Source organism: Abrus precatorius, unplaced genomic scaffold (assembly GCF_003935025.1).
Source record: "Abrus precatorius isolate BTA unplaced genomic scaffold, Abrus_2018 Scaffold4, whole genome shotgun sequence".
NCBI lineage: Eukaryota > Viridiplantae > Streptophyta > Magnoliopsida > Fabales > Fabaceae > Abrus > Abrus precatorius.
This window is the reverse complement of record NW_020874384.1, coordinates 2,138,777-2,155,952: the sequence shown is the minus strand read 5'-3', so window position 1 is coordinate 2,155,952 and position 17,176 is coordinate 2,138,777. Positions and strand designations below refer to the sequence as shown.

Genomic DNA, 17,176 nt, shown 5'->3' with positions numbered 1-17,176 from the left:
ATTAAATTAATAAATAATTATTTAAAATTATTTCATATTTTAAAATTAATTTACTTTTTTACTTCAATTAAAAAACTCGCATAGTATACGAATATATTTACTAATTTTTAAGTATTAGTATCAACATTAAATCAACTCATTAGTCAATTATAATTAAATTCCTTCTTTAAAATATTTATTAGTTATTAATTATAATTTTTTAAATATTTATTTATATGTATACAGTAAAAGTTTATATATAATTAATTTTTACTAAAAATTATAAAAGGTATTATAAGATTTGATAAATATTACAATTTTAATTAAAAATATTATTATTAAATTTTGTGATATCCTTTTATAATATCTGCTAATACATGGAAGGCATTAATAATTCGTTAATGCTTAAATTACCGAATCAAAACAGGGTTTAATTCATCGTTGCCTTTATAAACTAATAAACCTCTGTCTTTGAAGCGCCGGGCTGTTTCGCGCGCCGTGACGTGAGTGGTGATTGGTGAGTCTTCAATGCGAATGAAATTCCTAACATATGCTTCGATTTCCCAATGTTACCGTTTATAAACCTTCTACTTATTTTTTCAATTTTTTCTTTTATTTTTATTGGGATTATGTTGTATATCAAATCGGCTATGAACTTTGGATAACCACTGGCTTTGATGCGATGATAAATAATTCATCGATTAGCGTGTTGCTCATTTCATCTTTCGTTTTGATTTTCTCGTTCCATGTTTTAGTTAGTTTTGTAGAGTTGTTAAAATGTAGCGTTATATATATATTTTTTGTTTTCTACATATTTTTCTTAGGTTGTTAAAATGAGGTTTCATAGAACAGATGCGCAATCAATTTTGTCACAAATTAAGCGCCAAGAGAAACAGATTAAACTTAAGAGGAGGTAAGATGCTGCTTCCTGTATCTCTGATTTATTTTCGGTGTTAAATATTAATTAAATTTTATTATGTCGATTTTGAAATTGGCGCAGGTGGTTATTGGGAATTCCTCCTTCAAAATCTGAGAGGAAGAAGTTGAACAAAATTTTTAATAATAGGTGCGGGTCTCGTTTGTATAATGATTTTGTGATAGGTTTTTACTCTATTGTGTTTTTTAATTAATGATTCATTTTTCTTTATCTTTAGGTATTTATCTGAGTCATTAATAAGGGAAGATGATGTGAGTGCTTCCTTCATCGTATTTTAAACATGGTACTTGCACTGTTCTTTGAATGATAAATTGATAGTCTAATAATTATTTCAGATGTTTTATGAGTCAATAAGAACTCATGTTGAAGATGCTTTTGGAGCACATTGTATTGAACGAGAGAATCATGTCCCTCAGGATGATGATACGCATTTGATGCAAATGCCGAACATGAAAAGGTTGATATCATCATGCCTCGATAATTTGACTACCAAGGGTCTCTACCTTCTTGCAATGATTGTTACTGGTGGTTCAGCCAAGTCTGAAATAACTCGTTGCAAGTTGAAAAAGATTATAAAGGGTTCGCTTTCAAGTGTTGTGGGTAGCAAAAGCCATAATCATCATAAACTGGAAATTCATAAACAGATATTTTTACTTCTCATCAATCCACAGCATTTCCGTGATATGGGTGAGACTTTGCCTGTGTTAAGATCCCAATCTTATCATGCTGCCATCGCAAATATCTTGCGTGGACTTCAAAACTTGCCATCTCAGACCTTGATTGCAATGCGTAGAAAACTTAAAGGAGTGAAAGCACCAATACCTCACTTACAACCCCACAAACATGGATGGGCACGAGACCATCTAATCAAGCTAGTGAAGAAAATCAGTAGGGAGATGCTTTCACATCTCGATAGAGAAAATGAGCCACAAGAGCCACTAGCCAAAGCCATGGCAATAGCAGACTTATCACTAAAACTGACAACTGGTTGTCATAATATATTTTCAAAAGAATTTTATCAATTTTCCCCTGAAGTAAAGTCCTTGCAAAGTGATATTATGAATGCTATATGGTCTATTAAGAAAGTAGTAACAGTGCAAGAGCTTAGAAAATTACAGCTTCTCATAGAGCCAAAGGCTGTAATATCAAATAGATGCTTACGGACAGCATTTGTGAGTTTTTTGACCGAGTTTCTTTTTGAGTGCGGTGACATGGATCACATTCCTAAGTCTCTATCACAGATCCTAGATGCTATTAATAAGAGTTCTAATAGCATCATGGATGATGTATTATTCAAGAAGAAGACTATTGAAGAAGAAGCTGACTGCATACTAAACATGAGTGCTTCAACAAAGCAAATTGTTTTGGATTTGTTGCCAGATGATCAATTTGATCAAGACTTTACTGATGCTTATATGGAGCAATTGGAAGAAAGTGATGACAGTGGCAGTGATGAGGATGAGGATGGTAGTCAATCTCCGGAGGATATACAATTCAGAAAGTATGAAGCAGAAAGTATTGGGGATTTTGTGCCATTTAAGTTCCATCCATCTACCATTGCTGAGGAAAATGTTTCATCCTTCCAACATACGACTAGTGATAGGTTGAATAGTGATTCTGAACAGCTTCAACCTAATAACTGTGGTACAGTAAATTTGGAATCCGAAGTTCACAACACTCCACGTAGCATGATTACTGACCAATGCCAAGGAGAAAGCACGGAGCAATTTTGTACATTTATGGCTGGCCAAAACAATACCAAGTACAGTGCCTGCAAGAACCAATACATCACTACACAGGACGCATGTGATAAGACCAGTATGCTTGCATACAATGTCATAGGTCATGTGTTGGAAGAGTTTGCCAAAATTGAAGGCCTAGATTTAAACTTGAGCAAAAGTTTATACCTTAGTGGTGATAATCGAGTCAAAGATGTGGAAGGTATTGAAAGTTTCTACGATTTTCCTTATTATACTATTTCAACCAATTTTTTCACTATGCTCTGCATGATCATATTGATTGCTACTACATATTCTATTAAACTAAATGTAATTTTTTATCTATGACATTATTTTAGATTTTATGGCCCCTCCTTCAACTTCAGCAAAGTAAAAAGTCTCTCAGTATACCTTTGTAATTGCTGTGGCATGAAAGAACTGAATTCTCACCAATAGAAACTACAATATCTTTCACTGAAAACTATAATGCCTTTTTGCAAGTCCTCTTTCTGGGTATATGTTCTGTGCATGATAGAGACTAACAGTTATTATATTTTTTGTGTGCAACCAAAAATTGGTTCATTCCGTGGATGTATTATTTTAATCTCCATCTTATGAATGTTGTAGGAGTCCTCAAATTTGGAATTTATATTAAAAATTAGAAGGCCACGCATTTTAGCATTGCAAGTTTCTTACTTACTTAAAAATGTAAAACTTCATCAAAAGGGTTTCCCTATTTTATGTTGACCAAGCATTGCACCTTTTATGTGTTTGGTGCATTCTGCTAGGATAATTTGGTGCATCCTGCTAGGATAATTGTGCAGTCAACATTGATTCCTTTGTTTTATTTTGTGCAGATACAAAAGAACAATCATCATCAGGGAAGCATGCAAGAGCTTTTGTTCAAGTAATTGAAGAGCTGATTCCTTCCTTTCCAGATAGGTATTTGTTACATTCCTCAAATATGGTCGCATAACTAAGTGTTGTATATAATGTGCATGGTTTTATTTTCCTAGATGCTTCTAGCTTGCTTTACACATTCACATCATGCATCATGTGGGGTTCAACTCAGTTTCAAAGCAATATATATTATATGATTAGTATGGGCATACAAGTGCATAGTAAACCAGCCAAAACTATGTTGCTGACTATTAATAAATCGTGTTTTGGACACTGCAGTAGCATGGAAAGATTGAAGATGTTGATGGGCTTGTGATGATGGAACTCAGGCTTCAGGTTCGAACAGAAGAAAATATTTTGAAATGGTTTTGCATATTAGGATTAAGTTTACCCAATTCTGAGTTTGATAGCAAGAGCTTGGTCCACTTTCCTTGGAAGAATTTATTAAATATCAGTCTCAATCAATTCTTTGCTATATAACAGATATCGTCATTGTAGAAGTCGAGAAATGGGAAAAAAAAACCAATATGCTATTGAGAAAATGTTTCAACTTACATATATCCTTTGTTTACTTACGAATGCTGAAGTTGGCAGTGCAGTTAGCTCAAGAGCAGCAACACCTATTTTCAACGGTGTTTGACCAACAATAATGTAATAATAATTTTTTTTTCTTTTTTTTTGTGGGAGTACCGTGGAGAAGCAGGAATTTGTAGTATTTTCCTCTGCCAGCAAATTTTGAAAGAAAATGATTTTTGTTTATTTACCATTTCATCATTGTTTTTTTCCAAGGACTGTCTTTTCACCCTCGGTAGTCTTTTTTCCCTTCAACTTTGTTTGATCTTAATCATAGGTTTTGCTAGCCACCATGTATTTTTGGTCCTACCTGATATGCCTGTAAGATATAATTCTCTTCACACTTGCTTTTTTCTTTCATATTGTTGTTTTGAAGGGTGGCTGCCTTTACGGCGCACAACTTGAGCTTGTGTAGTGGTGCAGCAAGAATATACCCTATTATTACAGGTTTATTATATTTATGTTCACTCCTTTTTATTACTAGCTAATCTCCCAAAAATATATAATTACAAAGTAGTCCTACAATCCCCAAACTACAGCATTCTCTATCAAAAGAGGAGCACAAGTGAAGTACCAATCCATAAACGTGGCAATTTCTCATTTTCATCTTCCATCCAAGTAGCTCATCGTAGCATATTGCCGAAGCATCTTGTACCTTTTAAGAAACCTTGGACATGACAACGCAGATGATTTATTTTTTTTCCATTCAATTGTTTTTCCCACCGTAAGCTACTAGAACAAGTGGTAAGAAGATTGAGTAGTTTAAGTGAAGTCTTTGCTATTGGTTTATCCGAACAACAACAAAATGGATTTGTACCCAGAAAAGGAACAGCACGTGCAAGTAGCACTTGAAATTCAAAATAATACATCTATAGAATCAGCATCCAACGCGAGTCAGAGTAAATGCTAGAAAGGTACATGTATTGCTAGTTTGTTTCTTACAAGAACACGCCATTTACAGTAAAACAAACCAATCTTAGCAAAACATGCTGAACTTAAGTTCCAGCCTATGCATGACTTTCGCAGCTTCAGTAGCTTCATTTGGATTGCCAAAGCTGCTTCCCAATTCCTTTTATCACATTTGGACTCACTCTATAAGCAAAACAAATCCACATCATTTGTTGGCGTCATTTTCCCACACCCTATCCCAAGAACCACTTGGAGCAGCTTTTGTTCCTTGAATATAGTCCTCATTGTGTGGTGCAGGTAGTGGAAGTCCATTTGGATTTGGTGGGTGGTTAATCTTCTTGGGCTTGGTTCTAATTCCAAGCAACCGTAACACAAATCTAGCTAGCTCTCCATACAATAAACCAGAGCGATCAAAAAGCTGCCAAGAGATCAAGTAACCACTTATTATTAAAATAATATCCATACTACTTGAAGGAGGGGAGGAGGGGAATGGGCTATCAGATTTAGCAACATTGCTCCGTGCAAAGAGAGAAAAAAATAAAAAATAGAATGGCTAACCGCAATATAGATTGAAGAAGAGTAACATTTATATTCCTCCCTTGAGAAATACTTGTGTTTCTTTTTTTCTTTTTTTTTAAAAAGCATGACTCTTCCTTAAATGATGAATATGTGTTGCATTTGAGTCTATTTCAATGCATTGTAAATGAACTCAGATTTTTTTCTCTTGTGGTGATTCTTGACATGATTAACAACTGGTTTTGAAAATATATTATAATTGTGACCTTAGAAGAAGATGAAACAAAAATTTTATGTGAAATTCCAAAACTGATAATGGAGCTTCTTAAAACTTCATTCTACATTCTGAAATATAAAAGGATTGAATTGTAACTCATATTCATCGCTCAAGATACAGCGGTGTATATTCTAAAATAAGACTGAAAAGAAGTACAATTTAAGCATTTGTCAAGGGGTGGGTTATTTACTCTTAAAATAAATATAACAGAAGGTACACAGTGCTTTTGAGTGAAATAAAACAAAGCATCCATCAATCAAATTATTCTTCGACTAAATCACTTGGTTATCTTTTACTGACTTTGATTTTGGACAAACTAGATATGAACTCAACATCATCAAAATTGATTCCAGATAAGCTTTCCAGATTCCAGCAATTCAAAAGATAGAAACAAGCATAGGTGATTTCATTAAGTCTAATTTTGATCATCAATTCAAACAGTCACTGGAGCTTAGTAATAATATTAACAGTTGAACAAAATAACATAAAAAGGACATAGAAATATGAATACAAAACCTGAAGAAGTGCAGTCATGAACATATGGAAAGCCTGTGTGTTCTGATCTATGAGAATTGAAATCCGGCCAAAAAAGTTAACCACACCTTGCATCTGCAGTTAAAAGGGAAACAAATTCAACATATATAAAGCAAAGTTTTCAACATTAAATAACAAAAAATCCTCATTCATACTAAAAAAATTCAGGGGGATGAGAAGAAGACACAAGTAATGGTGCAAGATTAGAACAGTGAATACACATAAAAAAGGACATAAACTAGCATGTCCCTTTGGATGTAGCTTGGTTGACCAGGACACCAGGTACTCCTAAAAACAAGACGATTCATACCAGACCTATAATCCTAACTAAGAAGATTAATACTATCCCAATTTCTGTTCCATCTTATCTCACATGGCTCACAGGCACTTGTAAATGGTAATTATTGCCAACATCAATGGGATTGAGGTTCTTCTTGCACAATAGCATACAAAAAGCATGTATTGTAATAAATAAAGGTTATTCAGAGGAGAGAATTCAATTCAATATATATCCAACTAACCATAAACACTTAGTATCCCAAAATGTGAGAAACAATATCAATTGTGCTTGTTCATCCCAATAGGAAGAGAAAAAAATAGGCAAAGAATGATATTGCTCACCACACGTAGAAAAGAAATCCAAAATCCTGGAGGCGATGGAGGAGCACCGTATGGATTATTGGGATCTTGAGCTCCATAAGGATCACCACCCATGCCATAACCACCCATTGGACCGCCAAAGCCACCATTATACATTCCACCACCATACATCCCAGATGACCCATAAAGGCCCCCATATCCTCCCCTGTACAGACTGTTACCATACATTCCTCCACCATAGGACCCTCCTACACCACCATAGGATCCATACATTCCAGATCCATATCCAGAATTATAATTCATTGTGGAACCATAACCTGTATATCACAATAAAAGTGAAAAGATTCATGAAAATAAGTATAAAAGGGAAAAGGCAGAAAGGTGAAACAGGAGTGACACTAGAAATTAACTACAAAAAAAAAAAAAAAACTACCTCCATAGCTGGTATTTCCATAATTCTGTTCCCATGGCCTTGTGGGAAGGGGCCTCCCAAGAGTATTCCTATTGATAGTTGCACTCCTATCAGAAGTAGAAACTATTTCCCCAGGTTTTGCAGTTCCTGAAGCCTCAACCACATCACTTGTGTTACCTGCTGATGGGGGCCTAAAAGGTGCTGCCCCAGATGAGGATGCTGCCCCCTCCCACGGCTTCGGTGGAGGACCATTACCTGCAACACAAATTTATCCACACCATAAAATTGATGCTAATCTCACGGTTCATTATCATAATAACACAAACATGATCATCATCCAGCAAAGAGGAATTATAATTTTTCAAACATGAATGATTCCACTCTGCTCTAATGCTAACAGAAACCACTTTATTTATGAATGCTCAAAATCTAGTTATTAATCCCATTTGACTGAAATTCTCAATAGATGCACCATTCATCATTCTAATTCCCCAATAATCTTCAAAAAGAGCCAAATGAACAAGGTGATTGCTGTTATCAATGTTTCTTAGGGCTTCACCAACGAAAAAAACGAACAATAACAATTGAGAATTTGTTAGTTAGTCAGCAACAAAACTAAACGCATGCACCGATTTCACCAGCAAATTGAAATTAGAAAAGAAGAAATTAAAAAGAAAATTGAGGGTTTTGGAAACAGAACCTGAAGCTGATGGTTGGGGCTTTGAGTCCATGCGAATTGAAAACAAACAGCATAAACTCTTCTGGGCAACACGATTGATTGTTTTGTTGCGTTCCTATGCCTCTGTTTAGTTTTGGTGTTCAAACCAAATAAAGGCTATTTATTTAATAATAATAATAATTTACTATAACTGTTTCTTGACTGGATCTGGAGGGTCGATACATCGAAGAACTTTCATATTTAATTTTATCAAATATCAATCATTACCTTTCGGATAATATTTAAAAAGCTCAAAATAAAAAAAAAAAATTATGTTTAAAAAATTAATACTTTTCTATCGCAATTTTTAATGCGTCATGTCATAACATAACTTTTATTAAAAAATAATAATATATTTTTATTAATATATTCTTAATTATTATTTAAATTTTATTAAAAATATAAAAAAAATGTGAGTTTTATTAATTTTTTCCTTTTAATTTAATATTTTTTCATAATTTTTAATTAATAACTCAAAATATCATTAAAAAATTTAGTAGTGGCAATATTTTAAACACAATAGAGAACGTGGGCAATTACTCAGCAGTGTGACTCTGGCAAGAACCTTCCTGTCCTGTTGACTGGAGGAGTCTTGATTGTTTTAAATCCAGCACGTGCTTTTTTAGCAATCTTCATTCATAATCTATAAACAATCTTTCAACGTGTGGATTCTAATTGTAAAGAGAACAAAAAGTTCAACGCGTTTCATATTTGGAGTCATACATTTTCTTATTCGTTCATCATGCTGTTGTTTTTGCACTCTTGTTTGTACAACATGCAAACGAAAAGACTCTTAATGTCTTGTTTATTTTAAAATTGAATGAAATTAATTTTCAGATGATTTCAATTTTTAAATATAATTAAAATATATACTTCAATTATTTGTATCACATTTTTTTATTTAAATATATAAAAATTAATTTTATAACTTTAAAACAAACCAAACCTTAATGTATACCATCTCATCTCATCTTTTTGTACTAAAGAGTATTTTTAATTTTTAAAAAGATAAAACTCTTTTTAAAAATACAAACAAACATATTTTAAATTTATCTTCGGTATAATTTTTTTTTACTTAAAATATCCAATTTAGAATTTACATGTTATCATATTTGCTTCTTTATAAAATAGAACAGGGGACAAAAAAAAAGATTAATTATTATTTGTGTTTGTTTTGAATTAAAGAAATTTTAAAATCTGATTTTAAAATATTTTTAAAAAATTAAAACATAATGTGTTTAGATGATAGTTTGAAAACGAGTTTACTTTTAAAATGTAAATGTGTTTATGTTTTTTATAAATTTTACATTATGCAGATTAATTTCACTTCCAGAGTACACACACGGTAAGTGTTTTTTTTTTTTTTTCTACTTTCTTTTTCAGCCTTGGCGTTGTCATAGTCTGTATAAAGCCACATGATTGAGGAAGTTATAATTCCACTATATATGTTTCCAACTTCCCACCGTTTGGAAAGGGAAAGAAGGAATAACTCAAATGTACAATTTTTTTTTATTTTTTTTACATTTGATCATGAGAAATCTATACAAACTGAAGATTGAGCTATCTACCTCTATCTTGTCTACCACTATAAGCTTCTATGCTGCTTTAATCTAGCATATATAGAAAGAACTGCATACTTAACAAGCTATTGCTAGTGCTACCATGTGAGTATCTTTCTATCTTCTAAAAAGAGCCACCCCGAAGATTGCCCTATTTGACCCAATAAGATCTTCACAGAAATGAAATCTTGCATCTGGCATAGGAGGCTGAAAGGCAAAGTCCTCCAACCAGCTTGGTTTTAGAAACCAGTGTGATGCACAACCCACATAAGAATGTAATACATTACAATAATATTGTTGAAGACTTGAATTGTTGCACTGAAGCCATGCATCATCTCATATACTATGAGCTGTCTGACAAGAAGCAACTGTTACTGCTATTGCTGCTTAAAATGCTAGGCATGTCACGAACAAGAAACTTCACACAACGAGTGCCGATATCATCCAAAATTTCTATACATTCTTGTAAATCTGAGTCATTCACCAACATCACCCATTCCTCTTCATCATCTAAATATTTGAGCTGGAATGACCCATATTGTAATTTGAACCTCGCGGCAACTTCTTCATATAGCTGAAAACAACTTGAAGATGGATCAAACTTGAAACGAATTGTATCTCCCCTATAGGTAGCTTTGACAATAATTTTTGACCCACTATCAACAAAAGTTGATTTGATTTTTGAATACTTCTGGTTCTCAAAGTTCTGAGACCCTGATGAACTGCCATGCACCATTGAGCCAGAGCCATTGGATGAGTCTGTCATGCTTGAGGAAGTGGGGTGGTTTTGTTCATCAGCTCCTTCACCCCCATCCACACCAACTTCAACCTCATCAGTAATCAAGGAGATGGAACTATGACAGGCAATATCACGGATAGAATTTTCTTCTCCCAGACTGCTCATGTTCAAACCCCATTTATTTCCCTCTTTTTCAAGAACTGACCCCAAACTAGTTTGTTCAGGACAATCCTGAGCCTGGGTCCAGAGGCAGGCTGTGTGGCATGATCCATTCATGGCCATCGATTTTGAATGTTCACCACAATCAGCAGAAGAAGCAATGTCTTTCTTCAATTTTCCCTCATTGATATTGGAGATAAGTACACTTCTTGAGTGAACAGGCTGGCCTCCCACCAAGCAAACATCATCATCATTCAACTTAATTGCTGAATCCTCACCTGTGATGCCAGGTGCTGGAGGTAACGAGACTGCTTTTTGTGTTGCAGGCTTAGGGTCTTCCACAGCATTTTTCTCACTAAACAGAAGACATTTATGTGCATCTATTTCCTGGACGATGGATCCTCCTGCTACAAATTCCCCAGTATAAGGATCAAATTTCAACCCTCCTTCCACTCCCTGGACAGAGTCAAGCACAGTCTGTATCTTCTTTAATGAACGATTAACTTTATTAATCTTTCGGGATGGCCATCTTGAAATTCCATGTTGCCTGCATATCCTTTTTAGAGTTGTTGGGCAAACTGCTCAAAAAGGAAATGTTTGTTATGGATAAAGTTATCTGTGTTAACAAGTTATACTTTTCAGAAATATTTAACATCTTAATTCTTAAGTGAAAGGACAACGTTCATTTTAAGATAAATCATTGAACAACAATAGTATACATTCTCAATTTAAATCTTGCATTAACAAGGACGTTAATGAACTCCACTCAGGTTTGACACTAGATTAGTGTGCTGCAAATCCCACTCTGTAACATCTCTTTTCTACAATCATTCTAGACAATAACCATCATAAAATATTCAGTGGAATGACATTCATTATGTTCCCTACTAAGAAGTAAGTTTGGACCAAAAAATAAATATACAATGGCTTTTGGAATTTATAGGCATGCAACTAAATGATGGGGAATATCAGCCAATATAACTCAAACAATTGCATGTCTTACTAATGATACACATCGCTCATATAACCCAAAAATATTAAGCTGAGTTGATGAATGTAAAGAAATTAACATGAATAACGTTGGGGTCTCACCACCAATGCTTTTAGCAGCATCTTTCAGACTACCAGAAAAGTATTGTTTGAGAACATTCAAGCTAACATTTTTCTCCACTGTACTTCTCTTTTTCTCAACCTGCTTTCTTGATCCATTCATTTCCTACAAACATAAATTCTTACGATGTCAAGCTTCAATCTCAAAAGACATTACAAATCATTACACAAACAGGTTACAAAGTTGAAGCATAAATTATATTAAGTTTTAGCTCTATTACTTTACTCATTTATAACATAAATGAAGTATGATAGACATTCAATAACCAATTTACCCCATTCCATTTTATGACCACAATAACTTGGAACAAATGTTTTCTTAAATAAAGTAGCATATTCATATTCATTTCCACAAGCAAGGTTGTTAAAATTGTGTTTTATCTCAAACTCATACAAGTTTACAATTTTAGATAAGAAAATTGTGTCAAATCGCATGTAAACTCATTTTTAGATAAACTTGAGTAAACTTGGATAAACTCATGAGTTTACACCCAATTTTATGAGTTTAACAAAGCAGAGAAAAACACATTTTTAACAAAAATAACTCTCTCCGCAAGTTGTGAAGCACAACATTTACAATTAGGGTACCAAAATCACACTATTATTAAATGATTTGGCTATTTAAGTATGATTTTAACTTTATTATTGTGCTTTTATTTCATTATTATGACTTTTTAAATATTTTTGTTGTATGAGGTAACTCTTCAAGTTTATGAGTCGAGTTTACAGACACTCCATGAGTTTAACAACCTTGTCCAGGTAAAAGGATAAAGAGTACGCTCAAGATATACCTGGCTGTGAGCAGCTTCAATTCCATTATTTATCATGCTAGATGCCTTCAAGGACATCTTCTGGACGGAATCATGGTCATCGTTTATTGATGCTATCTGAGAGTTTCTCCTGGACATAGGTAAAAAACCTGGGGCTTTTTCCTTTTGAAATCTGACTTGGGAACCTTCTTTTCTTGTTAACTCAGCATCTGAAACTGTCCTCAAACCGCTACAAACTCTCCGCATCGTACCTGAGAGATTGTCTAGTAAAAGTTGCTGTTCTGAACTACCTGTCATGTTGACAGGAAGAAAGAATTCTAATATGTAATCATCATTATTGGTATGGATACTCCTTAGCCTAATTGCAACAGCAGCATTCAAATTATATTTGCGAGCATGATGAACAAGGGGATATTCACTAATATCATATGTCTTCACATCGGTATAGAAGAATGGATGATTTGATTGAAGAGCTTTCCCAGCTATACCTTGTCCTTCCTCTAGATGATGTTCAACACAGGCATGAACAAATCCTCCTAGCGCTCTATCATTTATATAGCATGCTGATTCTTCAATACATAGTACGCATTTTTTAATAGAGCTTGTATGACCCTCTTTGATTTGTATTCTCTCAGTTTCATCTGTTCCCTCACTGTAACAGCAGGGAATCCATGTCAGTGCCAGTGGCAATCTATGTGCATGACACACAGCTCGTAACACATCAATTATCTCCATTAAAGCAGCTCTTTTGTTATTTGATAAACACTGCAGAAAAAGAACCAAATCTTGTGAAAATTTCAGAAATCCAGATAAAAACAATGCTCAAACCTCTCCACTCCCTCATAATTCAGAAAGTTTAGTTTTTGTTCCCCCCACCCCACCCCACTTCACTTCTTAAGATGGGGTAAGATCCATAGAAAGAAAAATCCAGGTTTAAGCAAAATACCCGGGGAAGAAGTCGCGGAGGTGAAGTAGTCCTTAAATTTACAAGCTGCAGGAAGTCATCATAAATACACTTATCATCAGTAACTTTGATGAAAACATAATCTGGAAATATCTAAAACATAGAAAAAAGGTTACTTTTCTAAGCAATTGGAGACTGCAGCAATAACTGAATTGACTGGGATACTTTTGAAACTTATTAAGCTGACATCAGTAGATTTCTCAATCAAATAAACAGAAGGTACACTTTAAAACAACTCTGCACTAATGAGTATAGGGTGTTGCTTACATAGGTTGACTACAAACTAGAAAAGTAGATTAGTATATATATTTTTTATAGATCTAATTTTTGCTAAGTAGTCCCGGTTTGATCACAGGAAATATGGCTACACAATGCACATCACTAAAAATCTTCTGCTTACCTAATTGCTCCTATAATATGGAGAGAGATCAACATCAAATACATTGACAATAAATGATAAGGTACTTTGTCAGCCAAGGTAGAAATTTCTCCATGATAACCTTGTAACAAAACATTCAAGTCTCAAATAGAATCACACAGATTTGCCAAACAGTCTAAATATTAGAAGCAGTGAGACAGGCAAAAGACAGAAATTAAAGTTAGTGCTAGAAACAGCAAAAGGAAAACCAACCTGGAGAGCATGAGAAACAATTTCTAATTCTCGGTCAAAATTAGGCTTTTCCTTTGTAGTGACAAGTTCCAGTACAGCGCATGGCACTTGAGAGTGCAGATCAGATATGGGAAGAGCAATTGATCCACGAACCTCATGATTAATTGCATGCTCCAACCTTGAGTACTCAGTTTTATTGTAGTAACCAACATTGGATGTCCATTCAGGAAGATGGGATATAAACACACGACCAGGAAGCCCCGGACATGATCCTGGTTTTCCTTCTGCAGAAAATGTAAATGTCCTTGACACTTCACGATAGCCTGCAAGCTTTGGGTCTAGTAAATAAGGTTGCTCACTGGTGCTTAAGATGAAGTCATCACCATGCTTAATGGGTACCCAAACTTGTGCCAACATTCCCCCATCAGCCGATTCCTTAAAGAAGGACAAAGCCCTTAGCATTCTATCATCAAGTGACCGACCAGATGACCTTGAGATTATGTAATTGCCCACACCTGAGGTATTAAGTTGCTGAAATGAGCCATTATGTTTTTGTTTTGAATCTAAGTTATTTGTATCATTTACATCATCCAAAAACCCAAGTTGGATCTCCATTTGTTGAAACGTAACTCTCTCCCCACAACTGGGAGAACTTTCCATAACATTGTGATTTCCACTAACTTCTGTCATAAACAATGGACCATTGCCGTGTTCCATTAAATTCAATCCTTCAGGTGGTGGATATGATACTGACGCAAATGATGAAAACACATTAGCCAAACTCTGATCAGACATCGATGGGCTATTGCACCAACCAGCATAAGTATCGAAGTTCATGAGCTCGGAGAAGTTGTTAAACATATCCTCCGAAACTGAATTTTTCATTCCACCATCTAATGATGTTGCTTCCTCCAACTGCACCTGAGGAGATCTGCAATAGCCAATTCCCTTTCCCTTAGGAGAAAAATGATCTTCCATGGTTAGGTCAGAGAGAATATTTGAAATTGAAATTGGACCACAGTTAGAGTCCCTTTGAAAAATTTGCACAAGAGGTTTCTTCCCAGTTGACCAACATCTTACAAGCCTGCAAGGTTAACACCATACGGCATGCACATTCTCAGCAGAGGACAGAAATTCAGGAAATTAAATAAAAAAATCAAACAAAAATCTTTTAGTCAAAGAAAAAAAAAAAACAACAATTGCAACCCCGTAAACAGAAAGGAAAACAAATACACCTCTAAGATGAATATTTAGAATCTAGCAATTCATTGAGCACTGTGCTGAGCTTATTTAAATCCCTGTACATTCTAATCTATAATTCACCTCCCTAATCCTTTTTTAACCATCCTAACCATTTAAAAAACCCATCACCTCACTCAAAATCCGTCTTTGAAACTTGAGACGACCTGGATTCAAGAGTCAACAACTATTAGTTCAAAGTCCTTCTCTTATTAATAATAGTCTTACTGGAAAATAAATATCAGTAGCTCATCGCATCCTAAAGTCAAAAATCCACAAACCAACTACTCAGAAGCTACCCACCACCCCTAAAACCTATTAGCCTAATAGAGTTCCAATCTCAAAACAAGACACAACGGTGCAACAATAAATTCAGCATAAAAGATGTTTAAAACATCACAACACAAAAAACAAACCGCAAACTGATTATTTTCCTTTATTTTTTTTCAAACAAGAAATTTACCAATGAAAATAGGTTTCTCATAAACCCGAACGCTTAGAACCTAAGGAGTGCAATCGTGACGTGAGCATGAATGCACAAGCTGTCCCCAAATTCCAAAAACTTGAAAATTGCAAATAAAAAATGAGAATTTTGACAAACCCTAGAAACTGTCTTCCCCAGGCATTGTAGTAGTAACAAGAAGACAGTGAAGAGTAAGTGAAAGAGATAGCTTCTACAAACGGAAAGGTATCAGAAACATGGAAGTGAGTGGTGTAAGTTTTCTGTGGTAATTCCACACAAAATGGTGGCTAAAATTAGAAAACCGCAGCCTTCAATTGAAAAGGGTTAATCGAGATAATCTAGTCCATTCATTCTTTTCCATAAGAAATTAACGGTTAAGATCAACAGAAGTTTAAAACTTCGTCGTTTAGTGAAATCGAAACTCAAATTAATTATATATTTCACCTGGTTCAAGGTAAGCCACGGAAAAGAACAACGATCCTTCTACGACGTCGTTCTGTCGGGGTTGCGCAGGTAACTGAAAGCGGAACGGCTAGTGATCGGAGACCGGAATCGGAGAAACCAAGAGAGAGAAGGGAAGAAGAAAGAAGAAAAGAGAAAAAAAAAAAAAAGAATAATTTTCTGAAAGTTAAAACGAAGTCGTTTAGAATGTGTTTTTAACAATACCAGCTACTGATCTGTTCTTATTTTTAAAATGAGGATTCAACCCTTTTTTAAAATAAGAAATAACATAAATTTAAATTCAATTATTTTTCAAAAAACTATTTTTAAATTGACGAGATATAATATATTTTTATTTAAAAAAATTTTATTTTTTAATATCGACTTTTATATTATAATATTTTTAACATATATTTAGCATATAATAAAAATAATTTTTATGAAAATATATAATATTTAATATTATTGAATTCATTAAATTCTATCACGTCATGGATTTAGAATAAACTTTTTATTTTTATTATGAATATTTAAATAATATATTTTTTAGAGAAAAAAAAAGAAAAATGTTGAAATTAAAGTTTAAAAAAATTATAAGAAGTGAGAAAATTTAATTTTGATTTTTAAAATTCAATTTATTTTTTTCTTTTATTTTTTCAATTAAAATCTTCACTTTTTATTTTCTTTCTCTTGTCTAGAAAAACCATTAGAAAAACAAAAAGAAATAAATATTATTATTCTGATTTTAAATACATATTGTATTTTCATTTATTAATTCATCCTCAAGATCCAATAAATAATATAAAATAAAACTGTAGGGTGCCCTGGTGTTTGTGTAACTAATTTAATGCCATGGAACTACCAAACCAACGGTATTGAAAGTGGAATCACGAATCTGATGGATAAAACAACACATTTGAATGCAAAAGAATAAATAAAATAAATAAATATATAATTATTCTGGCGACAGATTGTGGAAATTGAGAATGATGTGCTTGTTTTTTGTCTTCAAGGGACCATATTTTAATTTTGGTACAATTTGTACCTCG

The 17,176-nt window shown here is 33.8% G+C and overlaps 3 protein-coding genes across 10 annotated transcripts; 1 reads left to right on the top strand and 2 right to left on the bottom strand.

Annotated features, from left to right (window-relative positions):
* The first annotated feature begins 396 nt into the window (after nucleotides 1-396).
* Nucleotides 397-5,641, top strand: LOC113864479. 3 transcript variants are annotated; one of them, XM_027498230.1, is made up of 7 exons: nucleotides 397-496; nucleotides 804-892; nucleotides 980-1,045; nucleotides 1,134-1,167; nucleotides 1,252-2,857; nucleotides 3,492-3,576; nucleotides 3,814-5,641. In XM_027498230.1, exons 2-7 carry the CDS (start codon nucleotides 813-815, stop codon nucleotides 3,848-3,850), a joined length of 1,908 nt encoding a protein of 635 aa, XP_027354031.1. In that variant the 5' UTR covers nucleotides 397-496; nucleotides 804-812; the 3' UTR covers nucleotides 3,851-5,641. The 3 variants fall into 3 exon arrangements, with proteins under 3 accessions (XP_027354031.1, XP_027354032.1, XP_027354034.1); XM_027498231.1 differs by having other exon boundaries at nucleotides 460-892; XM_027498233.1 differs by lacking the exons at nucleotides 397-496; nucleotides 1,134-1,167 and having other exon boundaries at nucleotides 865-892.
* Nucleotides 4,218-8,285, bottom strand: LOC113864480 (peroxisomal membrane protein 13-like). 2 transcript variants are annotated; one of them, XM_027498235.1, is made up of 5 exons: nucleotides 8,056-8,285; nucleotides 7,377-7,610; nucleotides 6,965-7,260; nucleotides 6,326-6,418; nucleotides 4,218-5,434 (listed from the first exon to the last, which is right to left on the bottom strand). In XM_027498235.1, the coding sequence occupies exons 1-5, from the start codon at nucleotides 8,084-8,086 to the stop codon at nucleotides 5,222-5,224; spliced, it is 867 nt and encodes a 288-aa protein (XP_027354036.1). In that variant the 5' UTR covers nucleotides 8,087-8,285; the 3' UTR covers nucleotides 4,218-5,221. The 2 variants fall into 2 exon arrangements, with proteins under 2 accessions (XP_027354036.1, XP_027354035.1); XM_027498234.1 differs by having other exon boundaries at nucleotides 5,206-5,533; nucleotides 8,056-8,222.
* Nucleotides 8,286-9,495: 1,210 nt separating this feature from the next.
* On the bottom strand, nucleotides 9,496-16,430 carry LOC113864503 (protein NLP9-like). 5 transcript variants are annotated; one of them, XM_027498292.1, is made up of 6 exons: nucleotides 16,131-16,430; nucleotides 14,006-15,068; nucleotides 13,357-13,401; nucleotides 12,432-13,175; nucleotides 11,623-11,746; nucleotides 9,496-11,108 (listed from the first exon to the last, which is right to left on the bottom strand). In XM_027498292.1, the coding sequence occupies exons 2-6, from the start codon at nucleotides 14,960-14,962 to the stop codon at nucleotides 9,976-9,978; spliced, it is 3,003 nt and encodes a 1,000-aa protein (XP_027354093.1). In that variant the 5' UTR covers nucleotides 14,963-15,068; nucleotides 16,131-16,430; the 3' UTR covers nucleotides 9,496-9,975. The 5 variants fall into 5 exon arrangements, with proteins under 5 accessions (XP_027354093.1, XP_027354091.1, XP_027354092.1 ...); XM_027498290.1 differs by lacking the exon at nucleotides 16,131-16,430 and adding an exon at nucleotides 15,825-15,969; XM_027498291.1 differs by lacking the exon at nucleotides 16,131-16,430 and adding an exon at nucleotides 15,687-15,892.
* Between the last annotated feature and the right edge of the window lie 746 nt (nucleotides 16,431-17,176).

Excerpts from the sequence above, each read along its gene's own strand:
- LOC113864479 (XM_027498230.1), top strand. The coding sequence starts at position 813 with ATGAGGTTTCATAGAACAGATGCGCAATCAATTTTGTCACAAATTAAG. Across the intron at positions 893-979 it reads CAGATTAAACTTAAGAGGAG|GTGGTTATTGGGAATTCCTC; the intron begins GTAAGATGCTGC and ends AAATTGGCGCAG. Across the intron at positions 1,168-1,251 it reads CATTAATAAGGGAAGATGAT|ATGTTTTATGAGTCAATAAG; the intron begins GTGAGTGCTTCC and ends TAATTATTTCAG.
- LOC113864480 (XM_027498234.1), bottom strand. The coding sequence starts at position 8,086 with ATGGACTCAAAGCCCCAACCATCAGCTTCAG. Across the intron at positions 7,611-8,055 it reads GCCCCAACCATCAGCTTCAG|GTAATGGTCCTCCACCGAAG; the intron begins GTTCTGTTTCCA and ends TTTGTGTTGCAG. Across the intron at positions 5,534-6,325 it reads TCATGACTGCACTTCTTCAG|AGCAATGTTGCTAAATCTGA; the intron begins GTTTTGTATTCA and ends CTCTTTGCACGG.
- LOC113864503 (XM_027498292.1), bottom strand. The coding sequence starts at position 14,962 with ATGGAAGATCATTTTTCTCCTAAGGGAAAGGGAATTGGCTATTGCAGA. Across the intron at positions 13,402-14,005 it reads TTGTTTCTCATGCTCTCCAG|CTTGTAAATTTAAGGACTAC; the intron begins GTTGGTTTTCCT and ends GACTTCCTGCAG. Across the intron at positions 13,176-13,356 it reads CTCCGCGACTTCTTCCCCGG|TGTTTATCAAATAACAAAAG; the intron begins GTATTTTGCTTA and ends CTTTTTCTGCAG.